Below are 21,627 nucleotides of genomic sequence, written 5' to 3'. Positions count from 1 at the left end.
TTTCATCACCGCTCAAACTAATTAAAATAAAAGCACTTAAACATTTGAATAGGTCTGTTATTTATAGCAGCATTTATCATCATACCAAGCATATGACATTTTATTTACAGCACAATGATGTTACGGCCCACGTGAGCGCCGCGTTCCCGATCACAAAGCTCTCCTGTCCACCGTGGCGTGAATAAATCACACTCTGAATGCACGAGTTTTAGGTTTTATCCTATAGTTTTATTACTGAGGTGTCATGCACATGTGTACTTTTATTTTGTCGGATTTCCATGAGTGAAACAGGCGAAGGGCACATGACATACATCATGACCAAACGTTAGCGATTGGTTATGGCAGATCCTGAGCGGCTCAGGGCAGATCCAATAGTTTTAAACCTCAACAGAGTTCCCGCCTTCGCGGAAATAAACCCTTGTCAATGGAGAGTGGCCAGACTCTATGTACAAATGAAATGTACGAGAGTCTGGTAAGACCAGGAGATTTTCTCAATATTTAGATGTTTTGCAACCTCAGGCTTCCAAATAGTTCGGCCAAAGATTGTGCCTAACAAACCAAACATCAATGTAAAGATTATTTAATCAGAATTTTTTTTTTTAAGTATATTGTCTATTGGAATGCTCACAAAAATGTAAGGCCGAGGCCTATTTGCACACTATCTCCTTATACTGTTTTTTGTAAATAAATATAGCATTATGATGATAGATGGACTTCTTCTCACACGTGTTGTTTAGATTCCCCAAAAGACTCATAGCTGTATTACATCAAAAGGGTGCTTCTACTAAAGGGTCTAAAGAGTTAGGACCATGGACCATTGCATGTTTTTTTTATAAATCTGCCATCTATAGATATGCCGTCATTTCTTCAAGTTAAACCAAACTTTTATTTTGAAGGGTAGTCAAAGACCTCGGTGTACCTGTGTGTATATGGGGACCCGAGAAATATTATCTACATGATTGACAAAATTAAACATCACACAGAAAAACGTTTTATCACATTGTGGCGGTTAACGGCGTTCAGGTTAAGCGTTAAAGGATATGGGCTGGACACCATGCGGATGCACCAACTGCGGGGCCATGTGTTCTGTTTGAGCACGAAGAAGATGATAGGCGCCAAATCAGGATACGGGACCAGATCGCTCAATCTGACATCATCAACCACTTCCTGCGCCGGCTGGACAGGCTCCGCCTCTTCAACAACCGCATCCCAGCCAGGAGAGCCGTAGACTTGTGGCTCCACCCCCACCGCAGCAGGCTCCTCCTCCTCTGATGTCATGGCTTTGGCCCCACCTGTAACGAAAGAGCCGTTAATGAAGATATCAATAAGCTCTTTTATAGCTTGGAAGAGTTCTGCACAGAAATAAATGAGTTGGTAAAGGTGGACTGCCTGGTTATAAATACTCAAAATGAAGAGAGTTTTTGCTTAAATTAAGATAAATAATCTGCCAATGGGGTGAGAAAAATAATCCTAATTCAAACAGAAAACAAGATTATTTTTCTCACCCCATTGGCAGATTATTTATCTTATTTGAAGCAAAAACTCTCTTCATTTTGAGTTATTTTTCCCAAAACAAGACAATAATTTGTACTTGTCTAAATGTTTCTTAATGTAAGAATTGTTAGATATTTAGACTAGAAACAAACAAGACAAAAATACTAAGTAAGAAAAGCTTTTTTTGCAGAGCAGCTGATTGTGGAGCTCAATCTGTGAACTACAGTACCCATAATGCAATGCAACAAGTAGGAGGAGTCACAAAGAGCGTTTAACTCACATTAGCACACTGATGAGTGTTTATTTCAGATGCTTTCTGTGTAATGGTCCCAGTTATGATTTACTTATAATAACATTATAATGTACAGCTACAATAGAGAAGATCAGAAAATATTTTCACCGTTCTGCTACGCAGAGAGGAGCTTTGTTTCCGAGCAGAAGAAGACGTGCCGTATCTAAGCTCTTGAACTCTACACTGGTTGTGCTTTAGATCTTGTTATAGGACTCAAAATGGAGCTAAAGTCTGCATTTCCTGGATGCCTGAACCGTGAGAAAGATCATTCTCACGCATTCGTTGCTTCGTGAGCCCACATGGAAGACAAGAACTCGTCAAATAAAGTCACTTGATTGATTGATTAATTTTTTTGCGCACTAACTCTATTCTGGCCTCTTCATCAATGATTGTCGAGCCGCTGTAGTGAGATGGGCTTTGTAACGACGTCTTTAGTGCCTTTATGGGTCTTGAGAGAGGAAATGACATTGGTGTCAATGAAGGGCTTTCTGAGCCATCGGATTTCAACACTAATATCTTCATCTGTGTGTGAAAGCAGCACTAGGTAATTTTTCAACCTTCATAATATATTTTCAAGACTCTTGTGATGATAAATCGACTTACAATAGGTTGAATGACACGTCTGCCATAGCCTGACGGGGTCTGTATCGTTTTTAATCGTACTTTTAAACTTCGGGTTTCGGGTAGTAACCCGAGAACAAAAAGAACTACAAAATTCGACTGCTTTACGGCATATACGTCACTTCCACCAACACCACCTTACAATTGGACGTGATATCGCTTGTTTGTCGGATGTTATAGACATGTCCGAAGCAGCACAGAAAAAGGTTTTGTTGGAGGAGAGCAATAAGAGCGCTGTAAAAAATTATTTTGAAAAAAAAAGTTACCTGGTTGCCTTAAAATCTTGAGTTCATTAAAATTTAAATTTTGAGTTAATACAATGAGCATTTTTTGAGATTCGACAACCTTTATTAAAATATTATTAAAAGATTGTGTAAGCATATTGGGTAATTGTGTGTTTTATTTCTGATGATGCCAAATTGTGCTATTTTCATGATTTATCATATTTTTATGTGGTTCAGATACAATAATATTTTGAGTTTCTATTTAGTAAACAAATTTCCTTCATTGTATCAACTAAATGTTTTAATTTCAATAAACTCAAAATTTTAAGGCAACCAGGCTACTTACTTTTTTAAGTTAAACCAACAAAAAATGTTTACAGTGAGGAAACGAGAAAGTGATAGAATTAAAGGCAGGACGAGGATCAACACTGGGCCAGCGTTTGCTGGTTGGCGTGAGCCGAAGGATTGCCCGACCGATGCTGACTCGGCTAGAGTTTTTATTACCCACCACTCAAACATTGAATGGAAGTGTCATAGATTCTGTAAAACGGTAACCAATAGACTACTATAATAACGCTGGCTTGTAAACGTGAGCATCACGATCATACGCCGTTTTAAAAAAATAAAACCCATGAAATTATATTCACACGACATGCTGACACGATTTCTCTCAACATGGGGAGAAGAGCTGTCAGTCAAATAAATGTGAAAGTAACTAAAATTATGTTGAACATTTTAAAAAGTAATGCGTTACTTTATTAGTTACTTGTAATGCCCCCAACACTTTTTTTTATATTTTTAGGTGATCTTACCCTTTAACAGTGGCAATGTTTACTGCACACAGTGTCAGGATCCCAAAATGTACCCTTTCTTCCGGCTCGTTTCTTTGGGTCGACAGCTTATAAATGTAGTTCTGCGTTTTTTAGCTTGTTTGCTGTACACCCGTCACATATCAGCTTTTAGACATTGCTCTGTTTTTTGTTATAAGTCAGAAATGACAAGGTGACCGCTTCCCGCAATACAAAGTCAATGGAGATTGTGTGTGTGTGTGTGTGTGTGTGTGTGTGTGTGTGTGTGTGTGTGTGTGTGTGTGTGTGTGTGTGTGTGTGTGTGTGTGTGTGTGTGTGTGTCTCCTCTAGTTTCTTCTCCAATCAGCAGGAGATGGAGGTGCCTCATTGTGGGATCCAAACTAATGACATTTGCATACGGCCCTGTCCTTATTTACCTAATGAACGTATACTGGAATGACCTCAGCCATCATCTCTCTCTCTCTCACACACACACACACATGTTTGATTTTGTGAAATGTGGGGACATTCCATAGGCGTAATGGTTTTTATACTGTACACACCATATTTTCTATCCCCTTAGACTGCCCCTAAACCTACCCATCACACACACACACACACACACACACACACACACACACACACACACACACACACACACACACACACACACACACACTGCCCCTAAACCTACCCATCACAGGAAACATTCTGCATTTTTACTTTCTCATAAAAACTCCTCCTGTGTGATTTATAAGCCTTTTGTAAAGTGGGGCCATGGGTAATGTCCTCATATTTCACCCTCTCCTGTAATACCTGTGTCATACCCATGGCATTATACACATTTGTGTCCTCATATGTCACAAAAACATGCCCACACACACACACACACAAACACAAACACACACACACACACACACATACACTCACTCACTCACTCACTTGCTCACTCACTCTCTCACACACACACACTATTATACTAACATATTCACATACATGTGTTTATTAAAGATCTCCATCTGCCCTGCTTCACACACCGAATTACAGACTACACACACACACACACACACACACGTCAGCGTAACAGAAGTTGAGTGGATCACAAACACATCAATGCTGTAAAACCATGAAGCTCATAAACCAGTGTAATTATAACGTAACAAGATCTTGCAAATGTGTGAAATAACATCAGTCAGCCCTAATGCAGAACGCAGACCGAGAGCGCTTTGTATTAAAGTGTTCTGAATTATCACTATCCATTCCTTAGTTTGTTCGATTTTTAATTGCCAATCAAAAACTGAGTAACAAAAATGCTTTCCATGTGTTCGCTTTCTACTAAAGGTTTAAGCAGGACATCACACAGATCTCAATAACACACACAATCAGCCTTTGAGAACATCACAAAAGATTTCTGATAAGAGAAAAATCACATCTGGTTATATATACATATATACATCTTATAGCTCAGAGAAAGACTATAACAACTGCTTTAGCGTATTACAGGTGAAAACCTGGAAGAAAATATGACAAACAGATGTGTGTGCTGAGAATCTGACATCTGTTTACAGTCGAAGCAGAGCAGAAATCTGCTGTATAAACATCCTGACGGACACACACCTCCATCTTCACTCACACTCATCTTAAAGGAGGGAAAACAGCATTCACTCACAAACCTGAACCATGAGCTCATTAACATACCACAAAACTCATGAGGACAGCCAATCAGAGCACAGCTCATTTACATACAGAACTAAATCAGTCAAATGTACAGTAGCTTGTTTGATTAGGTGAAGCTGAAATTATGACCGTTTAATCGTTTAATGTTGAATCCTTCAGAATAAGGTGCTCTAAGCTGTTAAATCTGCAGTGTGTTTTTCACTGAAAGCGCTAGTAAAAATAGCATGTGGTGTGTGTAATTAATCAGCGGTGTGTGTTTCCTGCCTGAGACAGCAGCAGTAATCTGTTCCTCATCCACTGGGCCATATGAATTGTGTGATGCAGAAAAATAAATCCAGTCATAAAAATTTAATTTACTGTATAACGTGGAATGTCATAGAATTTGGCATATTTTAAATGAATAAATCAAAAGTAGGGCTGCACACTTAATCAGCTGGAGATGTGGACTGGTGTGTGTAAATATTAAAGGCTGTGTGTAATTTTGAAGTCTGTGATCTACTGATCTTCTACACAAACACATATAATATAATAATAATAAATTATACAATTATTACTTACATTTTAACAGAAAAACCTACGCTGTGCGGCATTTTGCTTGCTAAGCAATAAAAATAATAATTTTCATTTGATTACATTTTAAAAGATATATATTAAGTTATTTATATACAGTATATATTAAGATGTTTAAGTCTGATGAAGTCAGAACAGGCGAGCCACATGATTAATGAATAACAGAGACACAAGACCAATCCAGTCCACAGAGAGTCAACGCAGTCAACACAGTCAACACGGTCAACGTGGTCAACACAGTCAATGAAGAATTAGCACAGTTACAGTCAACACAGTCAACACGGTCAACACAGTCAACACAGTCAACACGGTCAACACAGTCAACACAGTCAACACGGTCAACACAGTCAACACAGTCAACACAGTCAATGAAGAATTAGCACAGTTACAGTCAACACAGTCAACACGGTCAACACAGTCAACACAGTCAACACGGTCAACACAGTCAACACAGTCAACACAGTCAATGAAGAATTAGCACAGTTACAGTCAACACGGTCAACACAGTCAACACAGTCAATGAAGAATTAGCACAGTTACAGTCAACACAGTCAACACGGTCAACACGGTCAACACAGTCAACACAGTCAATGAAGAATTAGCACAGTTACAGTCAACACGGTCAACACAGTCAACACAGTCAATGAAGAATTAGCACAGTCACAGTCAACACGGCCAACACAGTCAATTAGCACGAATTAGCACATTCATAGTCAACACAGTCAACACGGTCAATGCAGTCAACACAGGGAACACAGGGAACACAGTCAACACAGTCAACGCAGTCAACACAGTCAACACAGTCAACGGGGTCAACACAGTCAATGCAGTCAATGCAGTCAACACAGGGAACACAGTCAACGGGGTCAACACAGTCAACGGGGTCAACACAGTCAACAGGACCAACACAGTCAACACAGTCAATGCAGTCAACACAGGGAACGCAGTCAACCCAGTCAATGCAGTCAACATAGGGAACACAGGGAACACAGGGAACACAGTCAACGGGATCAACACAGTCAATGCAGTCAACACAGTCAACACGGTCAACAAAGTCAATGCAGTCAACACAGGGAACTCAGGGAACACAGTCAACACAGTCAACACAGTCAATGGGGTCAACACAGTCAATGCAGTCAACACAGGGAACACAGTCAACGGGGTCAACACAGTCAACAGGACCAACACAGTCAACACAGTCAATGCAGTCAACACAGGGAACGCAGTCAACACAGTCAATGCAGTCAACATAGGGAACACAGGGAACACAGGGAACACAGTCAACGGGATCAACACAGTCAATGCAGTCAACACAGTCAACGGGGTCAACACAGTCAATGCAGTCAACACAGTCATTGCAGTCAACACAGTCATTGCAGTCAACACAGTCAACACAGTCAATGCAGTCAACACAGTCAACGCAGTCAACACAGGGAACACAGTCAACACAGTCAACGGGATCAACACAGTCAATGCAGTCAACACAGTCAACAGGGTCAACACAGTCAATGCAGTCAACACAGTCAACACAATCAATGCAGTCAACACAGTCAACGGGGTCAACACAGTCAATGCAGTCAACACAGTCAACACAATCAATGCAGTCAACGCAGTCAATGCAGTCAACACAGTCAATGCAGTCAACACAGTTAAGACCGTCAACACAGTCACAGTCAACACAGTCAATGCAGTCAACACAGTTAACGCAGAGTTAACAGTTACACAAGAGCTGCAGATGCAATCAAGTTAGTTGTCATTGCTGTTCATCTGCATGAAGTACAACTTTTCTCAACATTGTGACTTCAGTGAAACGCCCCATCAAAGCACTTGCAGTCACAGAAATCACATCTCATTACTGTAAATCACAGTATATGAGAAGAAGCAGAATAAAAGAGCTCTACTTTCTACAGTCAACACAGTCAATGCAGTCAACACAGTCAGTGCAGTCAACACAGTCATTACATTCGACACAGTCATTGCAGTCGACACAGTCATTGCAGTCAACACAGTTATTGCAGTCAACACAGTCATTGCAGTCAACACAGTCATTGCAGTCAACACAGTCAACACAGTCATTGCAGTCAACACAGTCATTGCAGTCAACACAGTCATTGCAGTCAACACAGTCAACACAGTCTTTGCAGTCAACACAGTCAATGCAGTCAACACAGTCATTGCAGTCAACACAGTCAACACAGTCATTGCAGTCAACACAGTCATTGCAGTCAACACAGTCAACACGGTCATTGCAGTCAACACAGTCAACACAGTCATTGCAGTCAACACAGTCATTGCAGTCAACACAGTCAATGCAGTCAACACAGCCAACACAGTCATTGCAGTCAACACAGTCAACACAGTCATTGCAGTCAACACAGTCAACGCAGTCAATGCAGTCAACACAGTCAACACAATCAATGCAGTCAACACAGTCAATGCAGTCAACACAGTTAACGCAGTTACCACAGTCAATGCAGTCAACACAGTTAACGCAGAGTTAACACAGTTACACAAGAGCTACAGATTTAATCAAGTTAGTTGTCATTGCTGTTCATCTGCATGAAGTACAACTTTTCCCAACATTGTGACTTCAGTGAAACGCCCCATCACAGCACTTGCAGTCACAGAAATCACATCTCATTACTGTAAATCACAGTATATGAGAAGAAACGGAATAAAAGAGCTCTACTTTCTACAGTCAACACAGTCAATGCAGTCAACACAGTCAATGCAGTCAACACAGTCATTGCAGTCAACACAGTCAGTGCAGTCAACACAGTCATTTCAGTCAACACAGTCATTTCAGTCAACACTGTCATTTCAACACAGGGAACACAGTCAACACAGTCAACACAGTCAACGCAGTCAATGGGGTCAACACAGTCAACGCAGTCAACACAGTCAATGGGGTCAACACAGTCAATGCAGTCAATGCAGTCAACACAGTCAACACAGTCAACGCATTCAACGCAGTCAATGCAGTCAACACAGGGAACACAGTCAACACAGTCAACGGGGTCAAAACAGTCAACAGGATCAACACAATCAACACAGTCAATGCAGTCAACACAGTCAACGCAGTCAACACAGTCAATGCAGTCAACACAGGGAACACAGTCAACGGGATCAACACAGTCAATGCAGTCAACACAGTCAACAGGGTCAACACAGTCAATGCAGTCAACACAGTCAACACAGTCAATGCAGTCAACACAGTCAACGGGATCAACACAGTCAATGCAGTCAACACAGTCAACAGGGTCAACACAGTCAATGCAGTCAACACAGTCAACACAGTCAATGCAGTCAACACAGTCAACGCAGTCAACACAGTCAATGCAGTCAACACAGGGAACACAGTCAACACAGTCAACGGGATCAACACAGTCAATGCAGTCAACACAGTCAACGGGATCAACACAGTCAATGCAGTCAACACAGTCAACAGGGTCAACACAGTCAATGCAGTCAACACAGTTAAGACCGTCAACACAGTCAACACAGTCAACACAGTCAATGCAGTCAACACAGTTAAGACCGTCAACACAGTCAACACAGTCAATGCAGTCAACACAGTTAAGACCGTCAACACAGTCAACACAGTCAATGCAGTCAATGCAGTCAACACAGTTAACGCAGAGTTAACACAGTTACACAAGAGCTACAGATTTAATCAAGTTAGTTGTCATTGCTGTTCATCTGCATGAAGTACAACTTTTCTCAACATTGTGACTTCAGTGAAACGCCCCATCACAGCACTTGCAGTCACAGAAATCACATCTCATTACTGTAAATCACAGTATATGAGAAGAAACGGAATAAAAGAGCTCTACTAGTGTGCGATATCACACATTAAACTCAGAATCCAGCCGTGTTTCTGTCTGAGCATGAAGATTTTCTGTCTTTATGAGCACCATACACCTGCTGATCTCTACAGTAGTGTGAGACGCGTTCAGAACAAGATGAGGGTCAACATGAAGATCTGGGACACTATTACACATTACTGTGGTAAAACACTACAGCTCTCTGAAAGACTCTGGCACGAACCCAGACAAACACACACACACAGCAGCCCGTCTGAAGATAGATAGAAGACAGAGCCACTTAAAACAACTGAAGACACACATCTATGAGCACAGAGCCCTTTCCCTCTGCTCTGAAATACAAAGAAAACAAACCCAATGTTCAGTGATTACAGGACTTCATACAAACACACAGAAATATCTCAGGATCTATAATATCACGTCTATATCTATATAATCCACATGGTCTAAACACACACACACACACCTCACGTTGCATAATGTGACAATTTATATAAGTGTAAAACACACACCTACACACTCGTTTAACAGAGAGTCAGAAACAGAGGGAGGTAAAGAGACACGAGATTAATCAGAACAAGAGAACGTGCAAAAAAAAAAAAACAGAACACACACACACACTAACTTACTCCCATTCACACCCGCAGTTACACACACTCAAACAGTCTTACACGCACGTGCACACAAAGCTTGCATACCCACTCACAGCTACACACAATCACATACATACACACACACACACACACACGTTTGTTTTTTTGACATATGGGGACATTCCATAGGCTTAATGATTTTTATACTGTACAAACCGTATTTTCTATTCCCTTACACTGCCCCTAAACCTACCCATCACACACACGCACACACACACACTGCCCCTAAACCTACCCATCACAGGAAACATTCTGCATTTTTACTTTCTCATAAAAACTCCTCCTGTGTGATTTATAAGCCTTTTGTAAAGTGGGGCCATGGGTAATGTCCTCATATTTCACCCTCTCCTGTAATACCTGTGTCATACCCATGGCACTATACACATTTGTGTCCTCACTTGTCACAAAAACATGCCCACACACACACTCACAAGCTTACACACTCTAACACACGTTCAAGCTCGCACACACTTACACACAGTCTCTCACTCACACGCTGACTTCATTATCATAAACAATGTCACAATGCAAAATAATACTATTTTAATATAATAGACAATTCATAAATACATTTTTTTTATTTTGATTTAGGAGATTTAGTAAATAACTGCTGGACGAGTTCTTGACAGGGTTCACAAAGTGTTGGGTTGATTTCATGCCACTTCCTCTCTGGAAAGGAAACAAACAAACGCTGTGACACTTTATTTTAAGGTGGCATGGTTACACATGTTATAAGTACATCTTATAGTAATCAATGCAGTCAATTAGTTATGCATAATTACAAGCGACTAATCCTAACCCAATAGTAAGTTCACGTGGTTAACATTACTCAGTATTTAATTATGCGATTAACATCACCTTAAAATAAAGTCTAGATAGACAGTTAAATGGATTTCAGTGGTAATGTTTAATGTAGAGTCTACATAGAGCAGCCCAGGATTGATCTCTCTGCGTGGGCAACACAGACACACACACACACACACACACACACACACACACACACACACACACACACACACACACACACACACACACACACACTCTCCTGTCTCCCCCTGTAATTAATCCCACCTGCTAATAAACAATCCCACTGCAAATAGCTCCTTGGTAATTGTGTTTGTGTCCTGAAGTGAAATAATCTAACGTCACCTCCCTCGGCGGTAAAAATGATTCATAAATAAAATAAAACACTTGACTAGATCAATTTGCGTATGAAAAGAGAAAACACACACACAATATCATGGCTGTGATTGGACAGCAGGTGATCACATGACAAATATTTAACCCCAGAGCAGCACAATGAGTGTGATGTTGCTTTTAAACAACAGCTACAAAAAATCTACTTTAATTTTAAATCTATTTTTAAAATAGTATTTTTTTTCTTACTATGGAAGTCAATGACTCCAGTTAACTGTTTGGTTACTGACATTCTTCAAAATATCTCCCCTTGTGTTCAGCTGAAGAAAGAAATCCATACAGGTTTGAAACAACTTGAGGATGAGTAAAGGATGACAGAATTTTCATTTTAAAGTGAACTATCCCTTTAAATTCCACACACTCAACCAATCAGAACACTCAGAACACTGATTGACCAGAATGTCACTCAACCAAACAAATTCTTCATCTCCTAAATGTTTCTCTGATTATGAATCAAAATTTGCTCATGAATAATAATTAACACAAATAATTTAACACAATCTCTTCCTGTTTAAATAAATTGATCTGAGATCAGGCCTGCAGAAGAATATTTCTCATCTATAATGTGTCTAGCACTACATTATCAAGCCATAACCGATGTTAATCTGCTATTAATCAGTTTATCTGCTGACATACAGCATGACCGATGCAAGAGGAACAAAAAGCACATGCTACTGAAGTCAAACAGCACAGGACATGAATTTCACATTATTTGTTATGCAAAACTTAAATAACACTATATGGTATTCCATGTGCAAGCTCTGCTATAAACGAGCACACACACACACACACACATACACAGGGCAGGAAAGGGTTAACTGACCCAAAATCCCCCGTAAAACTATTCCCAAATCAGAAGAGGTGAAGTTAAGCATTCAGGAAAGGGTTAACTGATCCAAACTGACCGTGAAACCATTCCCTAATCAGAAGAGGTGAAGTTAAGCACTCAGGAAAGGGTTAACTGATCCAAACTGCACCGTAAAACCATTCCCTAATCAGAAGAGGTGAAGTTAAGCACTGAGGAAAGGGTTAACTGATCCAAACTGTACCGTGAATCCATTCCCTAATCAGAAGAGGTGAAGTTAAGCACTGAGGAAAGGGTTAACTGATCCAAACTGTACCGTGAATCCATTCCCTAATCAGAAGAGGTGAAGTCAAGCACTGAGGAAAGGGTTAACTGATCCAAACTGCACCGTAAAACCATTCCCTAATCAGAAGAGGTGAAGTTAAGCACTGAGGAAAGGGTTAAATGATCCAAACTGCACCGTAAAACCATTCCCTAATCAGAAGAGGTGAAGTTAAGCACTGAGGAAAGGGTTAACTGATCCAAACTGTACCGTGAATCCATTCCCTAATCAGAAGAGGTGAAGTTAAGCATTCAGGAAAGGGTTAACTGATCCAAACTGACCGTGAAACCATTCCCTAATCAGAAGAGGTGAAGTTAAGCACTCAGGAAAGGGTTAACTGATCCAAACTGCACCGTAAAACCATTCCCTAATCAGAAGAGGTGAAGTTAAGCACTGAGGAAAGGGTTAACTGATCCAAACTGTACCGTGAATCCATTCCCTAATCAGAAGAGGTGAAGTTAAGCACTGAGGAAAGGGTTAACTGATCCAAACTGTAACGTGAATCCATTCCCTAATCAGAAGAGGTGAAGTTAAGCACTGAGGAAAGGGTTAACTGATCCAAACTGTACCGTGAATCCATTCCCTAATCAGAAGAGGTGAAGTTAAGCAATCAGAAAAGGGTTAACTGATCCAAATTGCACCGTGCATCCATTCCCTAATCAGAAGAGGTGAAGTTAAGCACTCAGGAAAGGGTTAACTGATCCAAACTGTACCGTGAATCCATTCCCTAATCAGAAGAGGTGAAGTTAAGCACTCAGGAAAGGGTTAACTGATCCAAACTGCATCGTGAAACCATTCCCAAATCAGAAGAGGTGAAGTTAAGCACTCAGGAAAGGGTTAACTGATCCAAACTACTCCGTAAATCCAGTCCCTAATCAGAAGAGGTGAAGTTAAGCACTCAGGAAAGGGTTAACTGACCCAAACTGCATCGTGAAACCATTCCCAAATCAGAAGAGGTGAAGTTAAGCACTCAGGAAAGGGTTAACTGATCCAAACTACTCCGTAAATCCAGTCCCTAATCAGAAGAGGTGAAGTTAAGCACTCAGGAAAGGGTTAACTGACCCAAACTGCATCGTGAAACCATTCCCAAATCAGAAGAGGTGAAGTTAAGCACTCAGGAAAGGGTTAACTGATCCAAACTGCACCGTGCATCCATTCCCTAATCAGAAGAGGTGAAGTTAAGCACTCAGGAAAGGGTTAACTGATCCAAACTGTACCGTGAATCCATTCCCTAATCAGAAGAGGTGAAGTTAAGCACGCAGGAAAGGGTTAACTGATCCAAACTGTACCGTGAATCCATTCCCTAATCAGAAGAGGTGAAGTTAAGCACTCAGGAAAGGGTTAACTGATCCAAACTGTACCGTGAATCCATTCCCAAATCAGAAGAGGTGAAGTTAAGCACTCAGGAAAGGGTTAACTGATCCTAACTGTACCGTGAATCCATTCCCAAATCAGAAGAGGTGAAGTTAAGCACTCAGGAAAGGGTTAACTGACCCCAACTGCACCGTAAAACCATTCCCTAATCAGAAGAGGTGAAGTTAAGCACTCAGGAAAGGGTTAACTGATCCAAACTGCACCGTGAAACCATTCCCTAATCAGAAGAGGTGAAGTTAAGCACTCAGGAAAGGGTTAACTGATCCAAACTGCATCGTGAAACCATTCCCAAATCAGAAGAGGTGAAGTTAAGCACTCAGGAAAGGGTTAACTGATCCAAACTACTCCGTAAATCCAGTCCCTAATCAGAAGAGGTGAAGTTAAGCACGCAGGAAAGGGTTAACTGATCCAAACTGTACCGTGAATCCATTCCCTAATCAGAAGAGGTGAAGTTAAGCACTCAGGAAAGGGTTAACTGATCCAAACTGTACCGTGAATCCATTCCCTAATCAGAAGAGGTGAAGTTAAGCACTCAGGAAAGGGTTAACTGATCCAAACTGTACCGTGAATCCATTCCCTAATCAGAAGAGGTGAAGTTAAGCACGCAGGAAAGGGTTAACTGATCCAAACTGTACCGTGAATCCATTCCCTAATCAGAAGAGGTGAAGTTAAGCACTCAGGAAAGGGTTAACTGATCCAAACTGCACTGTGAAACCATTCCCAAATCAGAAGAGGTGAAGTTAAGCACATTTAGGGAAGGATTAACTGACCCAAACTCCAGTAAACCCGTTCCAAAATTGCAATAGTCTATTTGAGCTTAGTATTCTGAGCCTAGTGATTTTGTATTCCATTTATTATTGTATATTATAAATTATTGTTAAACGTGAAGAAGGCATCTTTCCACCATTCCTGACTTTACCCAAGGGTTTACATACAAGAGCTTTACTCTGAAAAAAATCTGAAATCAAGCAGGTCAGGATGGCACTGATTTCAGTCTATTATGTGTCCAACTTTTGGAGTGATACACATTATAAAATGAAGAGTAAATAGGAAAAAAAAACACTGATTTCGTCTTGATCTTATTTAAAGGGAATGCCCAATTTCTTCAAGAATAAGCCAAACCTGCTGTTTATAGTGATGAAGAAATACAGATTTACTGTGCATTAACACAGAATGTGCTTGTGTGTTTATTGGCATTTTACGATGACTTCAAACGCAGAGTTTACAGTCTGAACTATCGGTTTGATAATCATATATTAAGGAGGAGGAAAAGCAGCAGAACTGAGTCAGACGCGTGTCGGTTTCTTTTCCTGAATGGACTGAAATATTGATGATGGTTATTAATAACACCATCATTTCACCAAAGACTCGAAAACCTTTTGAGCATCACCTGGGTGTTTCCCCGGTAACAGGAGAGAGAGAGAGAGAGAGAGAGAGAGAGAGAGAGAGAGAGAGAGGAGAGAGAGAGATGAGAGAGAGAGGACGAGAGAGAGAGATGAAAGAGAGAGAGAGTAGAGAGAGAGAGGAGAGAGAGAGAGAGGAGAGAGAGAGAGAGAAGAGAGGAGAGAGAGAGAGAGAGAGAGAGGAGAGAGAAGAGAGAGAGATTTGAATCTGAATCTAAGAGAGAGAGTGCTGCTGCTGCTACGATATGACAACATCTGCTGACAGACACACACTCTCACTCACACACACACACACACACACACACACATACAGGCAGCTGTCTGAAGTGACATCAGCTGCTCAAGTCAGCAATTAGACACAGCATTCTAATTTATACACTAGACTTTTAGAAAAGAACAACGATGTTCACTTGTACAAAACTCACTGCTACAGTGCCACGGTATGGTGTTGGGTGGTTGCTAAGGTGTTGTTAGGTTGTTTCTAAGGCATTGCTAAGGTGGGTGATAGAGATCTTGCTGTTGTGTTGTTAGTGGTTGCTAAGGCGTTGCTAGGTTGTTGCTAAGGCATTGCTAAGGTGGTTGATAGAGGTCTTGCTATTGTGTTGTTAGTGGTTGCTAAGGTGTTGCTAAGGTGGTTGATAGAGGTATTGCTGTTGTGTTGTGGGTGGTTGCTAAGGCGTTGCTAGAGGTATGAGTGGTTGCTAAGGATGTTGATTTGTTCCCGTTGGTAGTTGCTAAGTAGTTGCTAGATGATTTCTTGTGACGTTGCAATGGGTTTTGGGTGGTTTCTAAGGCAATGCTAAGGTGGTTGCTAGAAGTGTTGTGTTTGGTTACTAGGGATGTTGCTATGGTGTTGTGGGTGGTGACTAAGGATGCTGTTATAGTGTTTTGGGTGGTTCCTAAGGATGTTGCTGTTGGTAGTTGTTAAGGAGTTGCTAGATGATTTCTAGGGATGTTGCTATGGTGTTTTAAGTGGTTGCTAAGGCATTGCTAGGGAGGTTGCTAGAGGTATTGTGGGTGGTTGATAAGACATTGTTAAGGTTATTTCAAGATAGTGTTGTGTGTGGTTGTTGCTATGTTGATGTTGGTAGTTGTTAAGGAGCTATTATATGATTTATAGTGATGTTGCTATGATGTTTTAAATGTTTGCTAAGTCATTGATAGAGTGGTAGCTAGAGGTGTTGTGTGTGTGGTTGCTAAGGATGTTGTTATGTTGCTGTTGGTAGTTGTTAAGGAGCTGCTAGATGATTTCTATGAATGTTGCTATGGTGTTTTAAGTGGTTGCTAAGGCATTGCTAGGGAGGTTGCTAGAAGTATTCTGGGTGGTTACTCAGGTGCTGCAGGATGATTGCTGGGATGTTGCTTTGGTGTTATGGGTGGATGCTAAGGTGTTGCTAAGGCATTGCTAAGGTGGTTGCTAGAGGTGTTGTTATATTGTTGTAGGTGGTTTCTAAGGATGTTGTTATGATGATGTGGGTAGTTACTAAGAAGCTGCTAGATGATTCCTAGGGATGTAGCTATGGTGTTATGGGTGGTTGCTAAGGATGTTGTTATGATGATGTGGGTAGTTACTAAGAAGCTGCTAGATGATTCCTACAGATGTAGCTATGTTGTTATGGGTGGTTGCTAAGGCATTGTTAAGGCGTTGCTAAGGTGGTTGCTAGAGGTGTTGTTAAAGTGTTGTAGGTGGTTTCTAAGGATGTTGCTGATGTGGGTAGCTGCTAATAATAAGCTGCTAGGGATGTAGCTATGGTGTTATGGGTGGTTGCTAAGGATGTTGATATATTATTGTGGGTGGTTGCTAAGGTGTTGCGAGTGTCTGATATTCGTTGCTAGGGCTGTTGCAATGGTGTTGTGGGTTCACAAAAGGAAATGCATTGACAGCGTTGTCACACTACCTGATTACCTCATTCAACACACACCAGTTATTTACCATTACTGTCACACACTCAATTCTTCACCACAGTCATCTCTGCAGGCTAATTAGAAGTAACTGAGAGCTTGATCATATTTAAACATGCATAAGAAAGCAAAAAAATAAACATCTGGGCAATTAAACGCGAGATGCAGCAGTGAGTCTGCAGGATCAGTTTCAGTGTCTCTCGTTCACTTCACAGCATCTCTGAGCGATATGATGATTTCACACACACACACACATAGTGTTTCCATGTTTTATGGGGACTTTCCATAGCCGTAATGGATTTCAAAAAACTACTTCTGTGTGATTTATGAGATGTTTTCCTCATAGGGACCAAAAAATGTCCCCACAAGGACAAGGATTTCGGATATTGCCATCTTTGTGGGGACATTTTGTCACAGACACCTCAGACACACAGACACCTCATGAGAACACAGAGACTCGTGGAAGTGTGTACACACATTCAGCCTCTGGGTAAAAGAGGAAAACTCATTGTCGCCTTTTATTATCTCCTGTTACACACACACACACACACACACACACACACACACACACGACACACACACACACACACACACACACACACCACACACACACACACACACACACACACACTTTTCGGCTCCAAGCCATTTAATTGAGTTGTTTAATAGAGTGAAAAACCTCCAGATGCTTCTGCACTGCAACAAGACACTAGACACTCACACACACACTAACATACTCACACACACATTAACACTCTCACACACACACTAACACTCTCACACATTCTCACTCTCCACACACTAACACTCTCACACACTAACACTCTCACACACACACACACACTAACACTCTCACACACTCTCACTCTCACACACTAACACTCTCACACTCTCACACACACACACTTACACACTAACACTCTCAAACACTCTCACACACTCTCCACACACTCTCACACACTCTCACACACTCTCACACACTAATATTCTCACTCACACACTCTCACACACACTCTCACACTCACAAACACTCTCACCCACTCACACTATAACACTCTCACACTCACACACACTCTCACACATTAACACTCTCACACTCTCACACATTAACACTCTCACACTCTCACACACTAACACACTCACACTCTCACACACACACTATCACACACTAACACTCTCACACCTCATACACTAACACTCTCACACACTTTCACACACTTCTCACGTACACAAACACACACACAGACTCACTCTCTCACACATACACTCTTGCACATGCTCTTACATACTCACACACACACTTTCACACAAACTCAGACACACAAATACACACTCTTTCTCTCTCTCTCACACACAAACTCTTCATACACACACTCTCTCACACTTACACACACACATACACACACTCTCTTTCTCTCACACACACACACACACACACACACACACACACACTCACAACACACACTCTCTCGTACTCACACACACATACACCACACGCTCTTTCTCTCTCTCACACACACACACTCTCTCTATCTTTCACTCACACTCTTCACACACACAAAAACACACACACAAACTTACACACATATACACACTCTCTCCTCTCTCACACACACACACAAACTCTTTTCACACACACTCTCTCTCGCACCTCACTCTTACACACACACACACACACACTCTCTCTCTCTCTCTCTCTCTCTCTCTCTCATCTCTCTACTCTCTCTCTCTCACTACTCACAGACACACTTTCACACAAAATCAGACACACAAATACACACTCTTTCTCTCTCTACACAAACTCTCTTCACACACACTCTCTCCTCGCACTCACACACACATACACACACTCTCTTTCTCTCACACACACACTCAAACACACCTCTCTCGCACTCACACACACATACACACGGTCGCCTTTTGGCTTGGCTTGCTCAGTTGGGGACACTAAAATTATGATCTAAGTTATTCAACTTATTATACAAATAAATGTATGAATGAGGTCTTATTTAATTCTATAAACTCTAATACTGATCTGCCAACATTGTCTCTCTCTATGATAAATTAAAATAAGCTGATAACATCACTGTTTACTCCAGAACGACTGTACAGCCAAATCTAATTCTGCTGCAGTATTATCCTGTTTGACACTGAAGCTGCTCTGACACAATCGTGATTGTAAAAGCGCTATACAAATAAAGTTGATTGATTGATTGACAACGCTCTTTCTCTCTCTCTCTCTCTCTCTCTTCATCTCTCTCTCTCTCTCTCTCTCTCTCTCTCTTCTCGCTCTCACTCTCTCTCTCTCTCTCACACACTCTCTATCTTTCACTCGCAGTCTCACACACAAATACACACATATACACACACACACAAACTCTCTCTCTTTCTCTCTCTCTCTCTCTCACACTCTTTCACTCACTCACACTCTCTCTCATTCACTCTCTCAGACTCACTCTCTCACAATCGTTCACTCTCTCACACACTTTCACTCTCTCACACTCTCTTTCATTCACTCTCTCAGACTCTCTCTCTCACACTTTCAGTGAGTGTGAGTGAGTGAGTGAGTGAGTGAGTGAGTGAGTGAGTGAGTGAGTGTGAGTGAGTGAGGCATGAGTGAGCATGAGTGAGTGAGTGAGTGAGTGAGTGAGTGAGTGAGGTGAGTGAGTGAGTGAGTGAGTGAGTGAGTGTGAGTGAGTGAGCATGAGTGAGCATGAGTGAGTGAGTGAGTGAGTGAGTGAGTGAGTGAGTGAGCGAGCATGTGTGAGTGAGTGAGTGAGTGAGTGAGTGAGTGAGCATGTGTGTGAGTGAGCATGTGTGTGAGTGAGTGAGTGAGTGGAGTGAGTGAGTGAGTGAGTGAGTGAGTGAGTGAGTGAGTGAGTGTGAGTGAGGTGAGTGAGAGTGAGTGAGTGAGTGAGTGAGTGAGTGAGTGAGTGAGTGAGTGAGTGAGTGAGTGAGTGAGTGAGCGAGGTGAGTGAGTGTGAGTGAGTGAGTAAGTGAGTGTGTGAGTGAGAGTGAGTGAGTGAGTGAGTGAGTGTGTGTGAGTGAGCATGAGTGAGTGAGTGAGCATGAGTTGTGTGAGTGAGCATGAGTGAGTGAGTGAGTGAGTGAGTGAGTGAGTGAGTGAGTGAGTGAGGAGTGAGTGAGTGAGTGAGTGAGTGCTAGTGAGCATGTGTGTGAGTGAGCATTGTGTGTGAGTGAGTGAGTGAGCATGTGTGAGTGAGTGAGTGAGTGACGTGAGTGAGTGAGTGAGTGAGTGAGTGAGTGAGTGAGTGAGTGAGTGAGAAAAACTGAAGGTCTTACTCGGTGAAGGACCTGCTTCCACTTATATAGCACAGCATATCTATAAATGCCACAAATTGAGATGTACAGAGGTGTAGACAACATCCTGATTAATAGATATATGTATTGCTTATTATCTGTATATATAAATATAAATGTGAATATGTTTGATGTGTGTTTCTGTTTTGCTTTGTGAAATGCTTTGGCAATATGTACCCATGTATGTCATGCCAATAAAGCACAATTGAATTGAGTCAGTGAGTGAGTGAGTGAGTGAGTGAGCATGTGTGAGTGAATGTGTGAGTGAGCGAGCGTGTGTGAGTGAGCGTGTTGTGAGCGAAGTGAGTGAGTGAGTGAGTGAGCGTGCTTTAGTGAGTGAGCGTGTGTGTGAGTGAGCGTGTGTGTGAGCGAGTGAGTGTGTGAGTGAGCGTGTGTGAGCGAGTGAGTGTGTGAGTGAGCGTGTGTGAGGTGAAGTGAGCGTGTGTGACGTGAGCTGAGTGAGTGATGTGAGTGAGAGTGACCGAGTGAGTGTGTGTGAGCGAGTGAGTGAGCGTGTGTGAGTGAGTGAGTGAGTGAGCGTGTGTGAGTGAGTGAGTGAGTGAGTGAGGTGAGTGAGTGAGTGGAGTGTGAGTGAGTGAGTGAGTGAGTGAGTGCTGGAGCTTGTGTGAGTGTGTGAGTGAGTGAGTGTGTGAGTGTGTGTGAGTGTGTGAGTGTGAGTGAGTGAGCGAGTGAGTGTGTGTGGTGTGAGTGAGTGAGTGAGCGAGTGAGTGAGTGTGAGTGTGAGTGAGTGAGCATGTGTGAGTGTGTGAGTGAGTGAGTGTGTGAGTGTGTGTGAGTGAGTGAGTGTGAGTGAGTGAGCGAGTGAGTGAGCGAGGAGTGAGCGAGCGAGTGAGCGAGTGAGTGAGCGAGTGAGTGTGTGTGTGAGATGTGAGCATGTGTGTGTGAGTGAGTGAGCATGTGTGAGTGTGTGAGTGAGTGAGTCAGTGAGTGAGTGAGTGACGTAAGTGTGTGTGAGTGAGCGTGTGTGTGAGTGAGTAAGCGTGTGTGTGTGAGTGAGTGAGCGTGTGTGCTGTGAGTGAGTGAGTGAGCGTGTGTGTGTGAGTGTGTCTGAGCGCGTGAGCGGGTGTGAACGCGTGTGAGTGTGTGTGTGTGTGTGTGTGTGTGTGTGTGTGTGTGTGTGAGAGTGAGTGAGTGAGTGA

The 21,627-nt window shown here is 41.9% G+C and overlaps 2 protein-coding genes across 2 annotated transcripts in view; one reads left to right on the top strand and one right to left on the bottom strand.

Moving 5' to 3' along the window:
- LOC137093389 (voltage-dependent T-type calcium channel subunit alpha-1I-like) overlaps nucleotides 1-21,627 on the bottom strand; it is a 100,816-nt gene that overhangs the window by 76,493 nt on the left and 2,696 nt on the right. The window contains 1 exon segment of the mRNA XM_067458201.1: nucleotides 1,044-1,292. Coding sequence (XP_067314302.1) covers nucleotides 1,044-1,278 — 235 coding nt within the window. The 5' untranslated portion in view covers nucleotides 1,279-1,292.
- Nucleotides 8,226-9,373, top strand: LOC137093388 (homeobox-like protein HDP1). The gene is made up of 3 exons (XM_067458200.1): nucleotides 8,226-8,250; nucleotides 8,323-8,478; nucleotides 8,538-9,373. Exons 1-3 carry the CDS (start codon nucleotides 8,226-8,228, stop codon nucleotides 9,371-9,373), a joined length of 1,017 nt encoding a protein of 338 aa, XP_067314301.1.

Source organism: Pseudorasbora parva, chromosome 12 (assembly GCF_024679245.1).
Source record: "Pseudorasbora parva isolate DD20220531a chromosome 12, ASM2467924v1, whole genome shotgun sequence".
NCBI classification, from domain to species: Eukaryota; Metazoa; Chordata; class Actinopteri; order Cypriniformes; family Gobionidae; genus Pseudorasbora; species Pseudorasbora parva.
The sequence above is the reverse complement of the archived record's forward strand: the minus strand, read 5'-3'. Positions and strand labels throughout refer to the sequence as shown.